At 41.4% G+C, this 21,620-nt stretch overlaps 1 protein-coding gene across 1 annotated transcript in view; it reads left to right on the top strand.

The window, feature by feature from the left end:
* LOC137106818 (thyrotropin-releasing hormone-degrading ectoenzyme-like) overlaps positions 1–21,620 on the top strand; it is a 142,692-nt gene that overhangs the window by 64,491 nt on the left and 56,581 nt on the right. Inside the window, exon 5 of the mRNA XM_067490769.1 lies at positions 10,231–10,385. Within this exon, the coding sequence (XP_067346870.1) occupies positions 10,231–10,385 (155 nt within the window). The remainder of the gene's footprint in view (positions 1–10,230; positions 10,386–21,620) is intronic.

Here is a 21,620-nt window from a genome sequence, read left to right as displayed (position 1 = left end):
TAAAAACTATGGATTTTTTTTGGTACCAACAATTTTGTCATCATATGTATGTAGAATTCTAACAATAATAAATGTTACACAATTACACAAAAACAATAATAACCATGTTGAATTTGGTTATTGATGACGTGGTGGAAAAACCCTCACGGGCTGCAGACAAAGCCGATTCAAAAAGCGCTGAGATTGTGGTTGATGTCTAACCTTGGCAGGAAATTGTCTCTTTTTAGAAAATTGGTATTTTTGGACAGTTTCTTGGGCTTTTTGCTTTGACAAGAGGCTTTTCATTAACCAGTTGACCTTACAGCCCAACCCTTTACCACCTCTGTCCTTCAGCCAGTGTTAACAACTACCAGTAAATATCTGCTTTTTGCCGTCAGCGCTGATATTCCACCACCTTTTATCTGCACAGAAACAAAGAAATTTCAAGTTATTTGGTCTATATCATCAAAAAATGTGACATATTTTCATTTAACATTCCAAGAGCTCAAGGCGATGTCTTCAGATAGCTTTTCTTTTCCACCAGTGGTCTCAAATAAAGGTCTTTTTACTGTACAGGTTTTTAATGCACAAAAGCTTTTACATTTTGCTGTCGCATAATGTGCAACTCTAGGGCTCCAATAAATAATGATAATCATTAATCCTTAGTCTGCACATTAACTATTTGCCTTTTCCAAGTCATCAATGTTCTATAAGGCAAGAAAACACACACACAAATGTGAGAAGTAATCACATGGGAGGAGCTGGATAATCCAAGTGCATGGCAGCTCTAGTCTTTGAACTGGTTTAGGTGATGCTTTCTGACCCAGATTAAGGAAATGGACTTTATGCAGTTGTGTTGCAGTCACAAACAACAACCCTCCTCTGATAAATATTCCATAATGAAACAAGGCTCTTTTTTTGAAAACATGTAATTAATGGGGATTTATGGTGTCATGGGGGAATTGAAAAAAATACGTTGTTTGGATGCTCAGTAGAATGTCATCACCACCTTTTCAAAAAACTTCTGGTAACATTTTCAAATGTGGATGAAATGGAAATGACGACATTTTCATCTCAACTATTTATCAGCTGGGTCCATGTCTTACAGCTCCATATGGCTTTTTTTTTTTTTTTCAAGCATCAGCTCCTATTTCTAAAAATAAAGGCAAACTGATGTCCTTCTCTGTAGATTCAAAACTTTCTCTCTCTTCATATTGCCCCAGATCTCAGCACATACAATGAGCAAGCTGTGTAACAGTAAAGTGGTTTATTAGGCAGAGATCTGAAGGTCTCTCATCCACCTCGTCACTCCGTTTGTTGCCAGAGGCTTATATTTGTTACCACAATAAGGCTGCCATTCATCCAGCTTCATTTTTAAACGAGACAAAGAGAAAGTGACTAAGTTAGACATCAACAGAGTAAAGAGCACGGCTCTGCAGCATCACGACCTACAAGAGAACGTCTAAAAATAACATTGTCGACAGAGCAGGCAGCTAATGAGACTAATCAGGTCATTTATAATATTACATTATACATTTCCAGGTGTGTTATGACACTTTAGTTTAAAGGTCGACTCTGCTCGGCCATAAAATTTTTCTCAGCTCTTATCGCTGCAGGGAAATCAAGACCTCCGATTGGCCGGGATGGCAGCGAGCCAAGTCAATCAGCCGGCCCCGGGTGATCTGATGGTCACTGTCCTCTGATTCTCCTCTACACACACACACACACACACACACACACAAATATATATAGATTTTCCACAGAGCTACAGAGGGCACAGAGGGCAGCTGTGGCACAGGAGGAAGAGCAGTTGTCCACCAATCCCCCAGTTGCAGGTTTGATCCGATAACACTTTCAAGTGTCCCTGAGCAAGACACTGACTTAGTTGCTCCCGGTGAGTGTTGGCCAGCTCCCCCATAGGGGTGTGGGTGTGGGTGACTGTCAGTGGGATTGGGAGAATAAGAGGCAGTGCTTTGAGTGCCAATAGGTAGAAAGGTGCTATATAAGTGCAGAACATTTACCATTTAGAATTTGTGTCAGGACTGACGGTTCAAAATCTTCATCGGTTTGCATCTGTGTGTGTCTTAGTATGGCTGTGTGAAACCATCATTGTGGGCTTATTTCTGCATTGTAAGGACATTTCTTCAGTCATAACTCCAAAGATCTGTTTCTGTTTCAAGGCTTGGGTTTTAGGCTTGTACAGTGCAGTATCTCTCTGGACACATTCACTGCCCACTTAGCCCAGACCTTATTAAAACATTTTCACAGTACCCAGTAGCACAGTACCTCTGACAGCTTGAGTTTATAGAAATGACTCGGTGCAGCTTCTCAACACTTTGAAACAGTCCAGTGGAGAAATCTATTAGACCCCAAAGACATGAGGGTAAATCTGCTGTGAATATCAGTCTTTGCGTGCTCAGTTACTCCTGAAACATCAAACAATTTTATCATCAAGCAGCCAATTTGAGTGTAATCGTGTCTTTGAGTGATGAGTGAGCAGCTGTTATTCACTGAATGACAGTGATCCATAATAATTGCATGATAGCGACCTACTGAACCTACTGGCATGTGGAGCGGGTAGCTGCAGGTCCATATCTATGGTGATGACAACAACCACTGAGTGATATCTAGCATGATATCTAGACATGTGCATCATCAGGTGGAAATGAATTAATACAGACTACAGACTTGCACAAACTACATCAGATAACCCAGACCCTGTTCAGAAAACCATACAAACATTAGGTGGACCTTTTATGTTCATATCGTTACTGCACGTAATCACGTTTAGCCAGCTACATAAAGAAACCGTTCTCCATGTTTGGTGCAGAAGACCTTGACTGGCCTGCTCACTGGCTCTGCCCTCAGCCAGTCAGGGTCAAATTAAACATCATGTGGAAAGACTGAAACCACACATGTCCACATACTTACCAAATCTAACCTGGAGACTGAGCACAGTTCCTCTTTTCCTCAGGCTTTAAGGTCGTCACCACGCTTCCTTTAGCAGCACCCTCAGGACTAACGTCTAAGAAAAGCGAAATCATCAGTATTTTATTAATTCATATTAAGGTGAGTAATGAACATTTCAGCCTCAAGCAGTATTTGCTTTTGCTGTTTATTTGTGTGCTGTAGGTTGGTCTCTCTCTGTGGCTGCAGGTTGTCTGGCGGCTGTGAAGGAATTTTAACATTCAGAGTCTCTTCTCTGTTCTCGCTTCTTGTGTCTGTTGAATATGGAGCAGCTCTTATCTGAACTAGCTAAAGATAATTGGTGGACAAGTGGAGCTCAGCCGCAGAGAGGACGAGGGGGAGAGAGTGAGAGAGAGAGGAAGCAAGGAAACAGACAAAAATCAGAGGGCGAATGATACTGAAAGCAGGACATGTGTGTTGATGTGTGTGGTGGAGATGGGGAGGGGGCAGAAACGCCCCTGGGTGCTGCTCAAACTGCAACACTGAGTTAAGGGAGATGCAGAGAGTGAAACGTGACGGTGAGCTGAGAAAGAAAAATGACCCGTGCAAGTAAAAGTAGCATGATAAAAAAAAAACCATAATCTTAAATAAATGCTATTAGGAGGGAGAACCCTTCATTAAAATTCCACAGAGGTCTTTCCCTTCACAGCCAGGAAACACTTCATATTGAGGAGTTATGGTTCTGTCTAGACTAGTCAAGGCATCTTTCCCAACTTATCCCTCAACTAAAGTGCTTTACGGGGTCCTATGCACCTACAGTAAGAGCACAACAGTCACAGTAGGATTAGGATATTCTACATTAACGGAATATCCAACAGTTGATTATTAATATTGAATGAAACATTTAATTTATTAGATTAGATTCAACTTTATTGTCATTGCACATGTTGGTACAAAGCAACAACATTCAGTTAGCAGTGCATATGTACATGGTAAACAATAGAGCTGTTCCTGAACCTGCTTCTCTTGATGTGGAGGCTCCTGTAGCGCCTCCCAGAGACCAGCAGGGCAAAGAGCCTATGAGCAGGGGGGAGGGGTCCTTTCTGATGTTGTGTGCTCTCCTGAGACACTGCTGCCTGCCAATGTCTTCAATCTCACGAATTGAAGCTCCCAAGATGCCTTTGGCAGTTTTCACCACGTTCTTACCGCAGACTGACTTGAACCCTGACTGCACAGGTTCCTGTGTGGTTAAGTTGAGGCAAAAACCAAATATTTTGGTGAAGGTTAGGGACAGTTAGGGACAGACCAGGGTTTTGTCAGTGGGCCTAATTTTTGCAACGTGTCAGTGACAGGACTGATGGACTTTCTAATACTCTTGTGTCACAGTGGACACAAATCTGCATTGGTCATTAATAATGTAAACGTGACGGTTTGCATTAGGGACACAATTCTCTGCACTGGACATAAATTTCGTCTATATTCAGTAGTATCAGTAAATCAGTAGTATGTTAAGTAGACAGGTTTATTGTGTTAAAAAGTCAATTTCATCATTTCTTATTGTTATAAAGTTTGTGGAAAGACAATAATGACATGAATTAAATCTTGGTCTTAAGCCACTGTAAGAGAAGCCATTTAAAATCTGTCCACATAGATTCATTATCAGCTAAATTATTCAGCCTGCCTGCTAACTGCTGACAGATCTAAACACACACACACACGAAGGCAGGCAGCCTGAATCTGATACTGAACCAATTACAGCCACCATCCAGCAGCAGTGACAGCATCATGTTCATCATGATTCAGCCATGATTCATAGAGGCGATGGAAAAATATGACACCCGCATGCAATGCCATCCACTGCATGCTGTATTTGGATGCTGCTGTGGTGTTGTGTTGCCTAATGCAGCCAATTAGAGCAGAGCTTGTCGTTTGAGTGTGTTGCTCACACACCAAACACAGCAGAGTAATGAGAATCTTGGGTAAAGGACCTGCCATTAGGAAAGTTCTGTAGAGTCATTACTGATACAATGCAGCCATCCAACGAGCACCATTATTGGCCCTAAACAAACACTCAGCTGCCTGGTGGTGACAAGAACATGCAGTGGTCCAAAGTGTTGCACCCTAGAAATGCTAGAAAGGCGCGGTGCATTTGTGTTCCTCTTATGATTTATAGGAGGTATATAATAGTTTACATTTTTGACTGTGAGATAAAAATTTGCATACAGGAATTAGCTGAGTAATCATTTTCTGCCATCAAATACATTCAATTTGTATTGAGTTTTGTGGATTTGAGGGTGCAGTGTCTTGCCCAGGGAAAAATATGAGAGTTGGGGAACAAACCACCGACCCTGCTGTCGATGGGCAATAAACACTGAACAATTTTATGAAATACAATAACGAACAGATCATAAAAAGTGGCTTGGACACAAGTTATGACTAAGGGTGGAGGAATCCACATATTGTAACTTGGTGGTGCAACAAATATCTGATCAAATTTGGACCCAAATAGAAGAAAGTTTGGGGCGACTGGAGCTGTGCTGAGTAATCCACCCTTGTAGGAGGAAGGAAGGAGGAACCGCAGAAATGTAGCATAAAAACTCTGCTGACTCCTAGTAGCGTCTCAATCCATGGATCTATAGAAGACTTTAGGCTTTTTTATAATTGCTCTGCAACAATTCTGCAGTAATTTACTGTGGCTGGTGGGACAGATTAGAAATGAAAAATAACTACTTGTACCTTTAATAAAAAGTATTTACAATCCAATTTTGCAACAATGCAACAGCATCTTTTATTAGACCTGGGGAACATCCACATCTTTGTGTCTCCACGTCCTCTGGTTGTTGTCCCAGACTTGACAAAACACATCTCAGGCCATTAGGCAGAGACTGAGTAAACTGATCTTTATATCCAAAAGCAGTGTTGCTCTTAATCTTTAGATTTGGAAAATGATTCTGTCGTGCGTGTTGCACCTGAACTCAACGTGCATTGTTCCGTCGCAGAGCCGAGACAAAAATGACAAAAAGACAGAATAAGTAATAAAAGCAGCTGAAGGCGAAGGCTGAGACAGAGCCCAGGTAAAACACCAGAACAACCACATGAGAGTGACAACAGAGTGTGAAGTGAATCTAATTTAGGTTATATTTTACATTAGTGTGAGTGTGTGTGTGTGTGTTTTGGCACACAGAAAACCTCCTGAAGGGCTCATTCTGCAGCAAAATGAAACGATTCATTTCATTTTAATTTAAATGTCTATTGAGTATAAAGTATCATTTGCATATTCCACCTTAAAGCAAACGGACTCATTTGCATTTTCCCCCTTAAGTTAGAACCGGTCGCATTTCCATTTCCCCTCAGCTCGCCAATCAGTTCTGCTGTCTGAGCCTCAGTCATGTGAGTAATGAGTTGTCAGCCAATCACATTCAGCGCAGGAGCCGAGGCTGACACGTGATTGGACACCTGCGGAGGATGTAGCTTTTCACAGCTTTGGAATTCTCGTCCCATAGTTTGGTGTGTGTGAGTGTGCCCTTTGTTTTAGCTGTGATTAATCAACCACAGTGTTTGTGCTTGTTGGACTTTGTATTAACTAGACGGCAGAATTGATCAGTGACACTAAATCCTGACTTTTCTATTATATGTATGTAATATAACGATAGTTTTCATTTTGTTTGTGTCGGTGCATAAACACTGCATATGACCACAGACTTGAGGCACGAACTGTCACGAGGATACGGCTCCAGCATCTTACTGAGCTGCACCATAAAGCGTTGCAGCTCCTGCATGACGTCTCTGGAATGGAACCTGACAGTTACACAGTACCTGCCAGTCGGGGCTCAGTGTTGTGCTAGTAGAAATCTCATACTGGGGCTTTATAGAGGAGGTTCCAGGGCAGCCTGATGGACGACTGGTTAAAGCACGTCACATAAGTGGGGACCTTAGCTGCACGTCATACCTTATGTCTGTCCACTGAAAATGGCTAAAATGACAAAAACAAAGAGGAAGTTCTGACGTTGTGAGGCATTCACTGTGACACCTTTCTACCATCCAGGCTTGTGTGAACAGCTTCAAGACCACATGATCCTTGGGATCATGAACTCGGGCAACAAACATGTGCAGAACTACATCATATGATCCTGTTTTAATGTGAAGTTTGTGAAAAGAAATCAAAAGATCAAATTATCCCCGACAACGTCCCTAACACCTTTTAAAGAGCATATAAGGAGGATGAGGGTATAGGAGAGAATAGCTAATGATGAATGAGGGCTCAGGCTGTGTGGGTACTTGTTGCTGCAGAGGACACTTTGTCTCCGACCCACTATAAAGCACTTCACTGGTTGATGACTCAGACACTGGCACAGACAGCTGCTGGTTAGATGATAAATCAGAGGTGAGCAGCCTGACACTGAAAATATGATGTGATGGATTAGATCTGAACAGGGACACTGAGACCCGTTACACCAAGAGGCCAGAACTGAACCTTCACGCTTTAGTTTTATTCTTGTGAGTTAAAAAATTCAAAAAAAGAAAAACGACGAAATTGTTTATAATGTAAAGCTCTATAAATATGTACGATGATCCAGATGTTGGTAAATATTAAAGGAACATTACACTGGTTTTACACTGGAGCGTGACTCAGCCTATGAAAAGCAATGTCCTCTGTGGCACTGGAGGACACTTCCCAAGTTCTAATGAATAACTATGATAATGTCACATTGAGGAGGTGCGGCGTTTTAAAACAAAGAGGCGTGGAGGTAAAATGCATTGTTTGAAAAGGCGGCGTTTTCTTGGAGCTTGATCAAACACGTCAGCTTATCTCAGCTTCTGCTGCTTCACTGTGGGTCCTGTGAGACCCACAGTTTGATATAAGTGGCACTGCAAGTTAAAACAAGAGGCACCGTCTGTTGGCCATATTTGACCAGCTGGTAAAGACTTGTGATGCAAGCTTTCCGTTTCCGGCTACCTGGTGGATTATTCTTCCAGCTGTGACAAAACATCTCCAGGGCCATTAGGCAAAAACATTAAGCAACTGTTTTCATAGGCTCAGTCCTGTTCCAGCTGATCTTTACAAAGAAAATCAGTGTTTCCCTTCAATCTGTGGACTTGGCCTAATGACTGCGTAGTGCATATTGGACCTGGACTCGGCTTGGATGTTTTGGCTGCAGAGCCCAACAAGCATTTTAGTTTAATACAAGAAAAAAGGCTGCAGGCAGAGCTGGGGAAGTGAATCTGTGTATACAGCAAACATCTCTGTAACCAGTATCAGATTGTCTTTTTGGATTTTTCATTATGATGAACATCTTGTGTGCGTCATATGCGTCATTTTGTTTCCCTTTGCGCTTATTTTGTCTCCATTTCCGAAGCTTTTGCATGTAATTGTGCTCATTTATCTGACTTTCAAATAATAAAAGCTGTATTATTCATAAAGAGGGAAAGGCCTCTTATGCCCCACAGCTTGTGTCCAGTTGGCCTGTTTGTTAATCCTTTCATACAAAATTCAGTAGAAACGACTGCTGTGTGATTTCTCTCGTCACTTCTGAAAGCCGCACGCTCAGAAGCCACGTCTTCGGTCTTCAGTGTTCTTGTTACCTCAGAACATTTAACACAGTGACTGCCATCACTCTGCTCACAGAGATGCATGCTGGGTAAAAGAGACCACCCCGTGGTCCGAGGATATGCATCATGGCATGTGTTCAAATCTGATTAACTTCCAGACAGCTGCTGCAGAGTTCTGCTTTTAAACACAGATATCAAAAATCTGAAGTGACAGAGCAGAGCTTGGCTCTCTGCTGTGAGCCTGTGCACAAAGTCATGAAAAAGCAGAGGATTTGTTTTGCTTAGAGCATATTTTGGCTCATAACTTGGAGGCATTATGTTTATCCTGTTATCATAGATTTCCAACATTGTAGCCCTTAAAAGAAAGTCCTGTCTTCTTGTCCCATCACGAGTTGCAAGATGAGATCAAATTAGACAAGAAGCAATGCTTTTTTTTGATTGGTATTAGTTTTAATAAGAATTTATTCCTAGAGATGAGCCATCGTGCCCTTGATGTAAATTTTGAGGTGTACTAATAACATAAGCAGCACCTGTGTGTCCCCGTCCACATTCGTCTCTAGACAAAGGTAAACAGAACGTACGAATAAGCCGTTAGAGAGCATGTAGCATAGCTGCTAATTTGACCACAATGCGTCTAGAAAACAAGATGTTCACTTTTATTTGTGAATGTGTTCTCTTGCTTTCTGTGACTTGCCAAAATAAACAGTCTGTATAGTGACTTAAGAGGAAAAACGATCCTCGGCAACAAGCAGCTCTCCCAGCACCAGTGTTACAGCAGTGTTGTTTCAACATTGGCCCGAGTTCTTTGGATCTAGTTGATGTGCTTTTCCAGTTTCTGACACACACACACTGAGTGTTTCAGCAACAGCAGCTGCACTAATACACAGATCACGTGGTGATTGACAGCTGTCAAACTCCAGCGATGTCATTATTTGCTCAGATGATTGACACTGTCAGAGTTAGTGACATCTCTCTGCGGATGAGTGAGCAACATTTATGTTGTCTTTTTTATCCAGTAGCCCTTGATCTGAACCTCATATTCAATCAACACCTATGTCAACTATTCTAATAATAAACTTGATATGCCAGACAGACAGGAAGGGCGGGTTATGGTGCTACAGCAACATGGTTCTCTTTAGTGAGGGAATTAACGGGATCTGCAGGTAATTCATTGAACTCGTTTTTCAATTACACAGACTTTAAGTAGAAAGTGTATAAATTCTGACAAATACTAGAAATTTGAACTTCAGCACAAGCTCCACTCAACACAGCACTGTCATTCACATAATGGCATTTTTGAATCGTAACTTTTCCATGTCTGTAGTTGATGTGTGTTTTTGCTAACATTGTCAGTTAAATATCCCCCCCCCCCCCCCCCCCCCCCTCAATTACTAAAGGTCAACTCCCTCCACTTCCTTCTCCCCATTTTCTCTCATAGAAATCTTTTTCCTTCTTGTTTTCTTTTTCCCCCCTGACTTCTGTCTTCCCTTGTCTCTGTGTGTATCTGCGTTTCTCTCACTCAGATATTGGTATGACTTGTATCTGAAAAACTGCATATATTCATGTAGTGGGGGTGAAAGGATTCTTTGGCAGGTTGTTAAAATGAGTCATGAGTTTAATTTAAACACAGAATGGGATCTCTTCTGATGCCAGCAGTCATCCTGTCAGAGCCACCGTTGCCTTTCATTGAAATGGTGGAGGTTTGCTTGATGAAAGTGATCGGGGGTTTATTAATGGAGGAACACATTCAGAGAGTGGTAAAAGGCCATTATGTGTTGCTGTGTGTGTTCTCAGACTTGTTGGCGGTGCCCAAACATCCCTATGCCGCCATGGAGAACTGGGGACTGAGCATCTTTGTGGAACAGAAGATCCTGTTGGATGCCGAGGTGTCGTCGTCATCTTATCAGATGGAACTCACAATGGTGGTCGTCCACGAGATCTGCCACCAGGTAGGACGTCTGGCTTTAAGTATTTAACACAGGGCCTCAATGTTCTACTCACTGTTTGTTCAGTGTTTTATTTACCTCAGAAAGATAAACTGTTACAATGGGCAATATTCACTTACTTACTTACCTTTTACTGTAATGACAGCTGACATCCCAATTTTCCCAAGACAGCCAATATGTCACATATGGTAAAATTTGGTGTTCCTTAAGTTCATTTTATGACAGGAAAGAAGAAGATAAAACCACATAAAATTCTTATATCTAACAATACAAAATAAGCTAAACATCGATCTTAAAAACCATGTAATCGAAACTCAGTGAGGTCAAATACTTTGGCTAGTTAATTACCAAGACACAAATATGCTGAAACATCCTAAAAGCCAGTGAGGACAAACTCACTTTATCCTATAATTCACAACAGCACTACGGATATTTGCTCTTATGAAGCAAATAGTGCTCTGATAGAAGCAGCAGTGTGAGCACACAGGATATCTCCATAATGCAAAGCAGACAATGCAGTACACACTTATAATATTTTAAGCTTTTAAGAGAAAGTTAGGAGACGGCGTTGTAAAGTAGATAAGTGAAAATAGTTCAGAAAGAAATGACTATATGCATCAGAGTTTCCTACAAACAGCAGCAAAACATCCTCTTTAAAGACATCGGCCACTTTCCCATACAGACACAGAAACCAACTATAAACCTCTGTTTTTGTCCAATAATCCTTAAAAACGTATCAGTGAAGCACACGACTCCACTGGGTGATGACTTCCTTTATTAGTAGGTGCGTGGTGGAGAATATGTTTGTTACCAAATGCTGCAGCAAAAGATTAGATTCAGAGAACTTTGCTGTCGGAGGTCAGACAGTCAGCCGTGCATGCACAAGGTCTCCTCTTGTAATTATGGCAAATAAATTGTTTAGCTCAGATGAATGGGGTAAAGGATTTACAGTCCTGTGTTGAATCTGTGCAGAGGCCATGCAAGTGGCCCACGACGTTTGGAGCATTTACACGTGTGTGTGTGTGTGTGTTAGTTCCGTGCTGTCATCATGTTGACGTGAAGCTTCTGTGTCGCTGTTTTTATGCAGTGTTCAGTGAAACTAAGTGGATAATGTTGCAGTTGAAGCTAACAGATGTTGAACTGCAAGGCTTTAAATAAAGCTGATGTCGAAAGAAGATGTTCGTACTGCCACTAAACGGGTCGGCAGAAGAAATAAGTGGACCAAGCACAGTTGTTGTGATCTGAATCTAGAGAACTGTGGTGTAGAGTCAACACACGTATAAATACTGTATTTTTAATTGTAAAGAATATTGTCTGGTAAGGAAAGTAATGCATCTTACGTCTGAGGTTCTTACTTTCCTCTGATCGGCTCACAGACCTTTGGGGGTCTTTGAATTCAGGTCTGTAGTTGGACCCTTCACCATCTGAAGAAGATGTGCACACTTTAGCATGAGATTTAAATAATCCCTGGTAAAAGTAAAGAGTGCTTCTAAGCCTCTCCTTATCCTATGATTCGAGTGTGAAGCTGTTCAGAATTCAACTCTTTGCTTTCATGTTATATGTACGTCACAACACCAGCACACACGTTTAAACCACGTTGATGATGAATGTGTCTTCTTTTAGAGGAAATGATGATAATATGTTCCCTGGAAGACCCACAACTATCCCTGAGCCTGAACCTGCTCATGTGAAAAGACTGGTGGTCTTTCACGTTTCACTGCACCACACTTTGACTTAAAAAAAAAAAAAAAAGATCATCGTAAATACTGTGTGTGTGGGTGTGTGTGTGGGGGTGGTGGGGGGGGATTTTCCTTTAACCGATGTAAGTGATCAAGTTTTAACAGACTGAATGTGACAGAAGTCACATCAGTGTGTGTGTGTGTGTGTGTGTGTGTGAAACAAAGCTCCTCGGGCAACAACAGCAGATTTTTTAAGTACGACACTGAAGATGTGACGAGCAGACAAAGACGACGAAGCTAAAGAGAATGTGAAGGCTTCAGTCAGTGAAGACAAAGCGAGAGGAAGTGGAGGCAAAGGAGCCTAAATAATAAAGACCTGCATAATGAGGAGAGAGAAGATACAAATGTCTGAGATGCACAGACAAAGTGGAAGAGAGCGCGAATGGAGATGACATCCATTAAAGGAACAAGATACAAAAAGACGAACAAAGACAGGACGTTGTAAAAACACTTGGCTTCATCCAGTTTTGCTGGTGACTTTGCTGTGTTTGTGTTTGTGCTCAGACTCTGTTTATCCAAATGGCTCTTATCATTACAATGTCACATTCAAACTGTCTCTGCCCCGTTATTCATCGTTAGTTTGGTTTTATTCTGTCAGAAAGCGGCACAACACACCACACACTGTCCACATTTTCAAACACACTGATTATGGGAACTGATAAATCGAGCTCGAGCTCTTCTGGGAGGCCTTTTAACCAAATACCTATAAAATTTCAAAAGAAATCTCATGTGACTCTGATATCGACTGCTTTACACTTGTTTCCCATTTCATTCAGAATCCATTTCAAATGCTTGTGATTGTGGTTAACGGTGCTCACAGTCAGACACCTGTCTACATTACACATCTACTGCAGCTCTGTTCGACAGGCAGGTCCCTGACGTCCGTGATCACAACGCGTTGCTTGTTCTTCCCCTCAGGCTTAATTAAAGAAGTCTCCGATTTGTGGTAAAGTCTGGAGTTTTATTGGGGCAAATGGGAAATATTAGGGACATATTTGTGTTGGCGCTGTCAGTCTATGCCATGAATTCAGTGATAGCAGAGCATAGCAGACAATAGAGGCGCATCGTGGAGCAGGGAGGGCGATTATTTTTACAACTATCAATGTATATTTTAAATAGTATATTAGAGGTGGGCATACATGCAAATGTGTTATGATTATTATTCTCTGCTGAAATACAGTAAGTGGATATATTCTGCTGTTTATACAGCATTTATCCAAAGTACTTCACAATGCCTGTTTCTCATTCACTCATTCACACACACTGCCATGCAAGGTGCTCACCTGACCCACTGGGAGCAACTTGTGGTTCAGTGTCTTGCCCAAGGACACTTGCATCAAATTTACTGTATTGAAGTGGGGGCAGAAATTTCGCAATATCTCCAAACCTATACATTTGTAAGAAAATGATTTGTTGTGAATTGGGGAAACTGTCCCTTTAAGTGTCAGACCAGCTGAAGTGGCCTAGTAATCTTTGTGTTGTATGGGGTCATTTTGCATGATGGAAATGAAAAGCTGCAGTGTAAATATTGCAGTGCCTTTGCCTTAGTGAGGAATGTGTCGTTTCACTTAATTTTCTTCAGGATACGGCCTCAGATTCATATTTCTCTCTGCCCAGTCTGGATGAATGTTGCCTTCAGGCTACTGCTGGTGTGCTGCAAAAGCAACTGAATAACAATGTTAAGCTTTAGAGTGGGATGCTCTGCAGTATATTAACTCATAAATATTTTTGGACATGTCATAAAACGGTAGGAATGGTGTTTGTGTCTGGTTCTGGTTCTTGTTCACTTTTGTTTCTTCTGCTGCTGCTGCTTTGTGAGGTTCGGGGGGACAGCGGGAAGAAGGCGTTCAGATAAAGTAGTGTTTTGTCTGCAGCTTTGCACTTCATTTCATCCTGAAGCCATTTATCTCTCACACACACACACACACACACACACACGCAAACAGAGAGTGAAAGTTGTTCAAACTTTCAATAATCGACTAGTTTAGTTGAAAGGAGTTTACCTGGAAAACAGACTTTTGTTCTGAATCCAGCTCAACATTAACTGTCTGTGTGTGTGTGAGACCTACATATTCATTTTGTTGTGGGGAAAACAAACTTCTCACAGCTACATTGTGCAGATCATATGGATGAAAACATTCTTAGGAAATGTTAATTACTGTGGTTGTTTCTGAACAGAGACCTAACTCCGACTTTAATACTTAATGAGTTCAGCGGTTATGTGTGATGGGTTTGTTATGATTTGCAAACTGCCTAGAAATTCAGGCTGGTCTTGTTACAGGACTGACAGTAGTGGCCATGTTGTTTCACTTATACAGAAAAGTGCCTGCACTAGAGGAAATAGAAAGTCAACGTGCACAGTCCTTATTGTCCGCAAAATGCATCCCAAAGTATTTAGACAAAGTGCTTTTTCTGTTTTTCCTCATATTAATTTCTTTCCTCATTGTAGTTAACAAAAAGTGTGAATTTGCCTGCAAAATGATGGTGTTACTTGTGGAGGGTTTTTAGTTTTGCATGGACTGACATGATCAAAAGCTGCGGACAACAGTGGACTGAAAGGCTGGATGAAAGGAAAGACCTGAAACTGAAACTAGCATGAATTCCCCCCCCTTTTTTTTTTATTCAGAAAGTTTGTGTTTTGCAGCTCTGCGGTCTCTGTGCCTACGCTGTTACTGCTGGGAAGCACATGACACACACAAAAACAGAAGTCAGGAAGCAGCATCTTTTGTGACTGTACAGCTACAATCTGTGAGCTACACTTCTATTATAAGTCTGTATTCATGGATTTCCAGTAACCAGTTTATTACACTGCACTGTAGATAATTACTTTGCTTGTCTTATCACAACCCTTCAAAACGAGAACTATTCTTTTGGATGCAGAGGACACATCACAGGTTCAGCAAAGTCATCTTCTTATATGTGTGTGTTAGAGAAAATATTATGGCCATCTGTCAGATTAGCATCTCCTTCTGCCGCCACGTTTTTATGGCGACACTCATCAGACACAGCAGAATGATTTGAGGAATTTAGGAGTGAAATTTTGAAGAATTATGTCAAATTCAGATCGTTACCCTGGTTTCATGTTCAAGGCTGACGGCTTTGCTTTACTTTCAGACTTAGTTTCCACTTCATGGCCTGAACCTCCCGGGAATCCTGTGTAGACTCCAAATCTGGGATCATTATACAGGAAGTGCATGATTTTACCATCAGACTGTTGGAAATTAAAGTGGTGTCAGTGTTGGAGATGTGTTGTTGACAGGCATAGAGTGCATATGTTGTTCACTGCTTTTGTTGTTGAGTGAACAGATGGAGAGCATGTGCGCTGAAATGTGAGCAGACAGGCCGCTTTCAGCTGAGGGAAACACAGATGGACTTAGAACAGTTCAGACACTGAGATGAACAACGCTGATGGGTTTCGTGTGTGAAGCCAGTGTTTTAAGCTGCAGTACAACTGGTTGCCACTAGATGCTGACTCCATGGTGTCACAACACACCTTTGCCTCACTTTCCAGAGTCAGCTTCTATAATAAGTCTCCTGGTGGCTATTTTCAAAGATACTGGTCCATTTACACATGTAGGAATCCAGGTGTCGTACTTTTTAACTGCATTATGTTTTGGGCGATACCACATAGCAACACGTTGCTGTAATAACATTACTTTACTCAGTAACGTTTCCCCCAAATTTCCAGGACTTATTTTACACTTACTCTCTCCAAAAACAACTTATGTTACTTTAACCGTCACAACACGATTTTAGTTGCAAACTGACATTTAATATTTGTGGGATGAACTTGCCCTTATCGCTGTTTCTGCATTTAGCAGCTGTAAATAATCTTATTGCTCAGATTTTATCAGGGTAAAAAAGTGATAAGAACATTATTGTATTGAGATTCGTGACTTCAGACAGGACAAAAGTTCGTGGTCGTACACCCCAACAAAGAGGGTCCTCTGCAGCCTATGAGCCCTTCAATAGCTACACAACTGAAACTGAATTTTAATTATGTGAAGGATGAAGTGTTGTCCATTTCCACTTTTGTCTCTGTCTCCATCTTTTAGGCCGTGACCATTCTGAAATGTAATATTATGAGCAATGTAACAAGTTACTTTTGACATGGAGCAATTAGTAAAATAATAATAATATTTAGAACTGACTAACGAGTAATGTACTACATTGTTTGAGTAACGAGCCCATCACAGAGTCTTTTAAACCCGAACGAGCTGCCGTACCAGCTGCCACAAAGTCGCTTCCTTATCCCCAGTCCACAGAACTGGATCCTCCTCTCTGTGGATGCACAAAAGCTTCTTGGTGAACACTAGTTTTAAACCTGCTCTGTCACACAGATGTGTTTATGTTGACTCTGTCAGATAGTGTGATGGGTAAGATTTCCTAAAGATTGTCTCTGTAGTGTTACGGGATGAGATTCTATTACTTTTTCATACCTTTTTGAGTCACCTGTCTACCAAAAGGCTCCTAAGCAACTAAACATAAATGGGAAATTCATTTTGTAGGAAACATATTTGATGTTTGATTTATATTCAATTGCAACTTGCTTTACATGTACCTACTGACCACAGGACATGGTAATGGCAGGACAGTGAGCCTGCAGAGTGCAGCACACGGTGATGCCAGAAAGCACTGTGAGATATTTCACGTCTAAGCCATAATCTGTGATCATTCGGCTTTCAAGTGTTCTTCATATTAGGTTATGTCTGTGAGGGTTCTCAGTCATCCAGGTTTGGTTACCTGAAGACTGAGTCGTGTCACTGGGTCGATTTTCTTCTTGGATGAGTAAAGAAACTTTTCCAACAAAGCAGCATCTTTTGTCTGAGGGAACTTTGGCTGGGACAACCTTCTCTGAGTGGGCCTTGTGTCTCGTTAGGTGGATAATAGGGGAGGTGAGAACAGACTCATGAAGAGTCAGAGTCAAAGGGAAAACGTAGGCTCCTGTAATTAATAAAGAAAACACGAGGTGTCTGTGTTGTTGCTGTGGATACTGTCTTCTGTAGTCACACCTGCACCCTCAGGCTTCAGGATGTTCCCACAGGTATAAAGGTTATGGCCATATGCAGGTGACATGGATGTCTCCAAAACCAACGTGCATTTATTGGCTAAACAACAGACAGGACTCTGGGCACCCACCAACTGCCTCAAAGCAACTTGCTGTTAGTAAACTGTAGCTGTTAGTAAAGTGTCTCCTTTATCCAAAAACCTGCTCTCAAACATACATGAGACCAAATTACATTTCTGAGCAAATGTATTTCCCGTTGCAGTTTAGAGGAGGAATTTGATTCTTTCTGGAGATTTACTAGAAAAACAAAAGCATCAGTTGTTCATGCACATGCACATAATATGAACCCGACATCCACAGTGTAGCAACAACAGCACTGTGGCTCTCATTTGTCAGGAGCACATGCACGTTTGCTGATGTTATTATGGTTCGGTAACTTTCTTTTGTGCACGCAGGGTGAAGGGTCTGCACATCCAAAACAGCTCTACAGGCACAAGATCCAAGAAACAAATGTAGGGCAAAAGTCAGACAAATGATCCACACACACGCTGGTAGCTCCCAGTGAATTTAATTGAAGAGTGTGACATCTTCATCGGGCCTTGTCAACCAGACATCACGACGCAGAACAACCAATACACACAACACACACAACCCATCCGGCAGCAGGTGGTTGTAGCCTGTGTTATTTGATCTCCTGCTTTGTGACGTGTATTTGTTATTTCCTGATGAGGATCTCTGCAGTCTACCACGCAGTGTTGCTCTCTCAAATGAAATTTGCTGGGAGCTATCAGGCAGTACAGTCTGCAAATCCTTTGTCATTTTAAAGAAACAAGGGCCTTAACAGTCAGGCAGCAAACGGTAACAGTAACCCAACATAGAGCAGCAATAATTACTATTGTAGCCATGACGGCAAACGTATAGTAGTGGTGTGTAGTACAGGTGACATGCACTGCTGGACTTGTCGGTGTTTGTGTGGAGGCACAGTGTGAAGGTGTGTGTCCACTTGACTGTGCAATAGGATGAGTTCAGCCATCTCTAGGCTTTGACCCTAATCAACATATGTCATCAGTCTGCGTCATCCCTGTGCTTCTAGTTGTAATCAATGAAGCTAATAATTGAGCCCTCACAGTTGTGATGTTTCTGTGTATGGAAAACGATCAGAGGAGAATGAGGACTCGGTTGTGACTATGGTAAATAGGCCAACAGTGAGCCAAAAGAGCTTCTGGGTAGTATGATATTATGAGTAGTGTGTCTTTTCTTGCTGCCTTCCCATTGGTTGGTTAGTAGACAAGTAGACTTAGGTCATATCATCACATCACTTATACATTATTGACACTGTCAGAAATTTGTCATAGTCTATATTTGGTCGATTGACACAAAGCACATGTTTGAACCTTTGTCCCTGCACAATACAGGACGATGGTTTCTGTGCCCCAAGCAAAAATATTACCTTCCTTAAAATCACAGTGTCACAACTCACTGCTTGGAATCCACTAACCAGCTAAAAACATTTTGAGATGTGCACTTTGCATCTCTCTCTCTTATTCACACACACTCACACACACACACACACTCTGTATTTCACATTTACGCATACACTTTCACAAGCTCATATTCACACACTCTCTCTCACTCACTCACTCACACACACACACACACACACACACACACACACACACACTCTCTCTCTCTCTCTCTCTCTCTCTCTCTCTCTCTCTCTCTCTCTCTCTCTCTCACAGGCTTGTGTTTGCCAGAAGATGCTCTGGGTTTACTCCTATCATCTGTCTGTTAATTAAAACAGACAAAGGCAAACACTGGGATGAGATTCAGGAAAACAGATTTACTCACTTCATCTGTTGATCTCTCTCTCTCTCTCACACATTAATTCAACCATATGCAGGAGGAAGTAGCACAGTGTGAATTCTGGCAAGCTATTGTGTTTGTGTGTGTGTGTGTGTGTGTGTGTACACATTTGTATATTTGCATCATTCCCGAGTGACACACTCACTTTCCTTTTCTAACATCTTAACCATAACCAGGTTGGGATCACAGCTACAGATCTCACTCAGCAAAACCCTGAAACCCTCCAGAGATTTCAGCCTGAAAACCAGGAGCTTGATAGCAGCTGGATACTTACCAATGAATTTAGATTAGATGATAATGTGACTCAAAGCCTCTTGAGGCCTTTGTGAGTCCACTTGGTTACCAACAACGGAGATCTGCAACCAGCCAGCTCCAAATTACGTTCAGTATTCAGCCTAATTTGGCTCAGTTGTTGTGTTGTCATGCTTCTGTGTGCCAATATGTCCTTTACTTATTACAACATCTTCATCAACATCATCATTGCTGGCCAAATGCATGGATGGGCTCCAGATTTGCAATTGATTTGTTTTAGATAAATACAATACTTGCAATTTAAACAAAAGCACAAACACAAAATCATGTGTGTCTTGTAGAGTTTGTTGCTAAAATACACCTCATTTTAAAGAAACGGGGATCCAGCAACATCTGTTTGGCTCCAGGGGCTAAAGATTTATCTAATGACGTTGTAAACTACAGAGACAGTGGTTGCTGCTCTTTTTGATTTTCGGTTCTTGCTCATTGGTGAAGCTTCATGCTGCCTCCATCACCGGTGATCCCTGTCTAACTTCCTACACTTTGAGGGGCTCTGGAAAGGCTTTCAGAGCACCTCTGCAGTTGAATGGGTTCTAGGAGCAGTTGCAGAGGTTCCACTTACCCCTCAACCTTTATCAGTGGTAGAAGGTTTTACTCTTTGGTGTGTTGTGCAGAGTTTGCTCTGTCTACAAGGGTCTGAATCTACTGCACAGGAATGATGGTCTTTTTCCAGAGATAAAGCTGCTGACGTCATGCTGTGTCAAAGTCGATCAAACAATATAACTAGGGTGGCTCCAAACGTTCTCTGAGCTTACCTCTCCATCTGGGGGGCGATGCGCAGAAAGGGGCAGATGTAAAGCAGCACTATGAGAGGACAGAGCTGGTCCCTGCTGATTCACACATTATGGTTGATTGACCGAAGAGATTAGTTTTTTTCTCCTGTCCTGAAGGAAGCAGCTATATGAGCTAGTGCACACTGGGGTTACGCACGACCATCCACTTGGGTTAAATCAGGTGCAAGTAACAAAATATTTCTACAAGAGAGGAACCTACTTTTACTCATATATTTTGTCCTTGTTAACAGATTTCTATGATTCTTTGTTCTGTGCACCCTGAGCTTATTTCCAGCTCTTAGCATTTTATCAGTGTTTTATTATTGAGATTACTGTGCTGTTAGACTGTTAGTCACTATGTGATGTTACAACATGAGTAGTGTAGAAATAAAACTTAAAAGAGCATCAGATTATAGCTCAAACTGCTTCAACCCATCATTTATGTCAATAACCATAAATTAGAAAAAATAAAAAGGAAAAAAAGAAAAATGAAGCAGCACTTGTCCGTGGAAAGAGACGGAGAACAAAAATAGAGCAGGAGTGAGGGTACTTTTACTTTTAATACTAAACAAAATTACTACTACTAAAACTTCAGGTAAAATTTACTAGAGTAAATGTTTGTTTGTGTGTTTGTACCTTTACTTAGGTGCAGTTTTTGAGTACTTCATCCACCACTGACTTTTATATACCGTGTTCTCCTTTCAGATTACTCATTTTCCCAACTTCAATTTAAGTGGAAGAACTGAGTGACTGAGAATAGAAAATGCAAGTTGAATGCTGCCACACATATAATGTTCAGCACAAAGACAACTGAGGGGCTGAGATGGAACCAACAACTCGTGTAGCTGTATTCTTAACATGTTACAACAGAACAATACAAATGATAAATACAGTTAAATACTGTCTTTAAGCGTATGTCCGGTCCTCATAAGACGTCTAGCAGTGTGCACATATGCATAAACGCTGCTGTTTGTGTGTGTCGAAGTTGTCAGTGTGTAACTTTTTCTCTGCAGTGTTTTGGTTCAAAGTGGATCATTTATTACTGCAGACAATGTTTGCAGAGTTCATTAGAAAGCAAGGAGCCATAAATCATCTTATTGTTATTCCCACCCTCTGTTTCTACCTGCCTCACTTTTCCTGTGTGTGTCTCCTCTCTCATTCTCAGTATATTTACCTAATATAACACTCAACTTTCCTTCCCTGTCACTTCAGAATTGCCTCTTCCATCTGCACTTGTTTCTGCTCTGCTTTGGCCTTTGACCCGTTTGACCCTGGACCTTCTGACCAGCACTTGAGATGTTGTTGATGCTTGTTTTACAAAGTTTCCAAAAGTCTGAAAACTGTTGTTCTTGTGATTTCTCCACATCCCTATCTGTTAAACGAGAGACAACATTCAACTCACGCTGAACCAGTCTGGACAAATTCAATGAAATATTGAAAATCCATAAACGTGACAAGCATTTTTTAGTCCTTTCAAAGCCAAATTACAGTCTGTGCAGAGGAACAGGAACTAAGACAAGAACTCGGCTGCAATTTATAAAAT

Source organism: Channa argus, chromosome 21 (genome assembly GCF_033026475.1).
Source record: "Channa argus isolate prfri chromosome 21, Channa argus male v1.0, whole genome shotgun sequence".
NCBI classification, from domain to species: Eukaryota; Metazoa; Chordata; class Actinopteri; order Anabantiformes; family Channidae; genus Channa; species Channa argus.
This window is presented reverse-complemented; position numbering and strand designations above follow the sequence as displayed.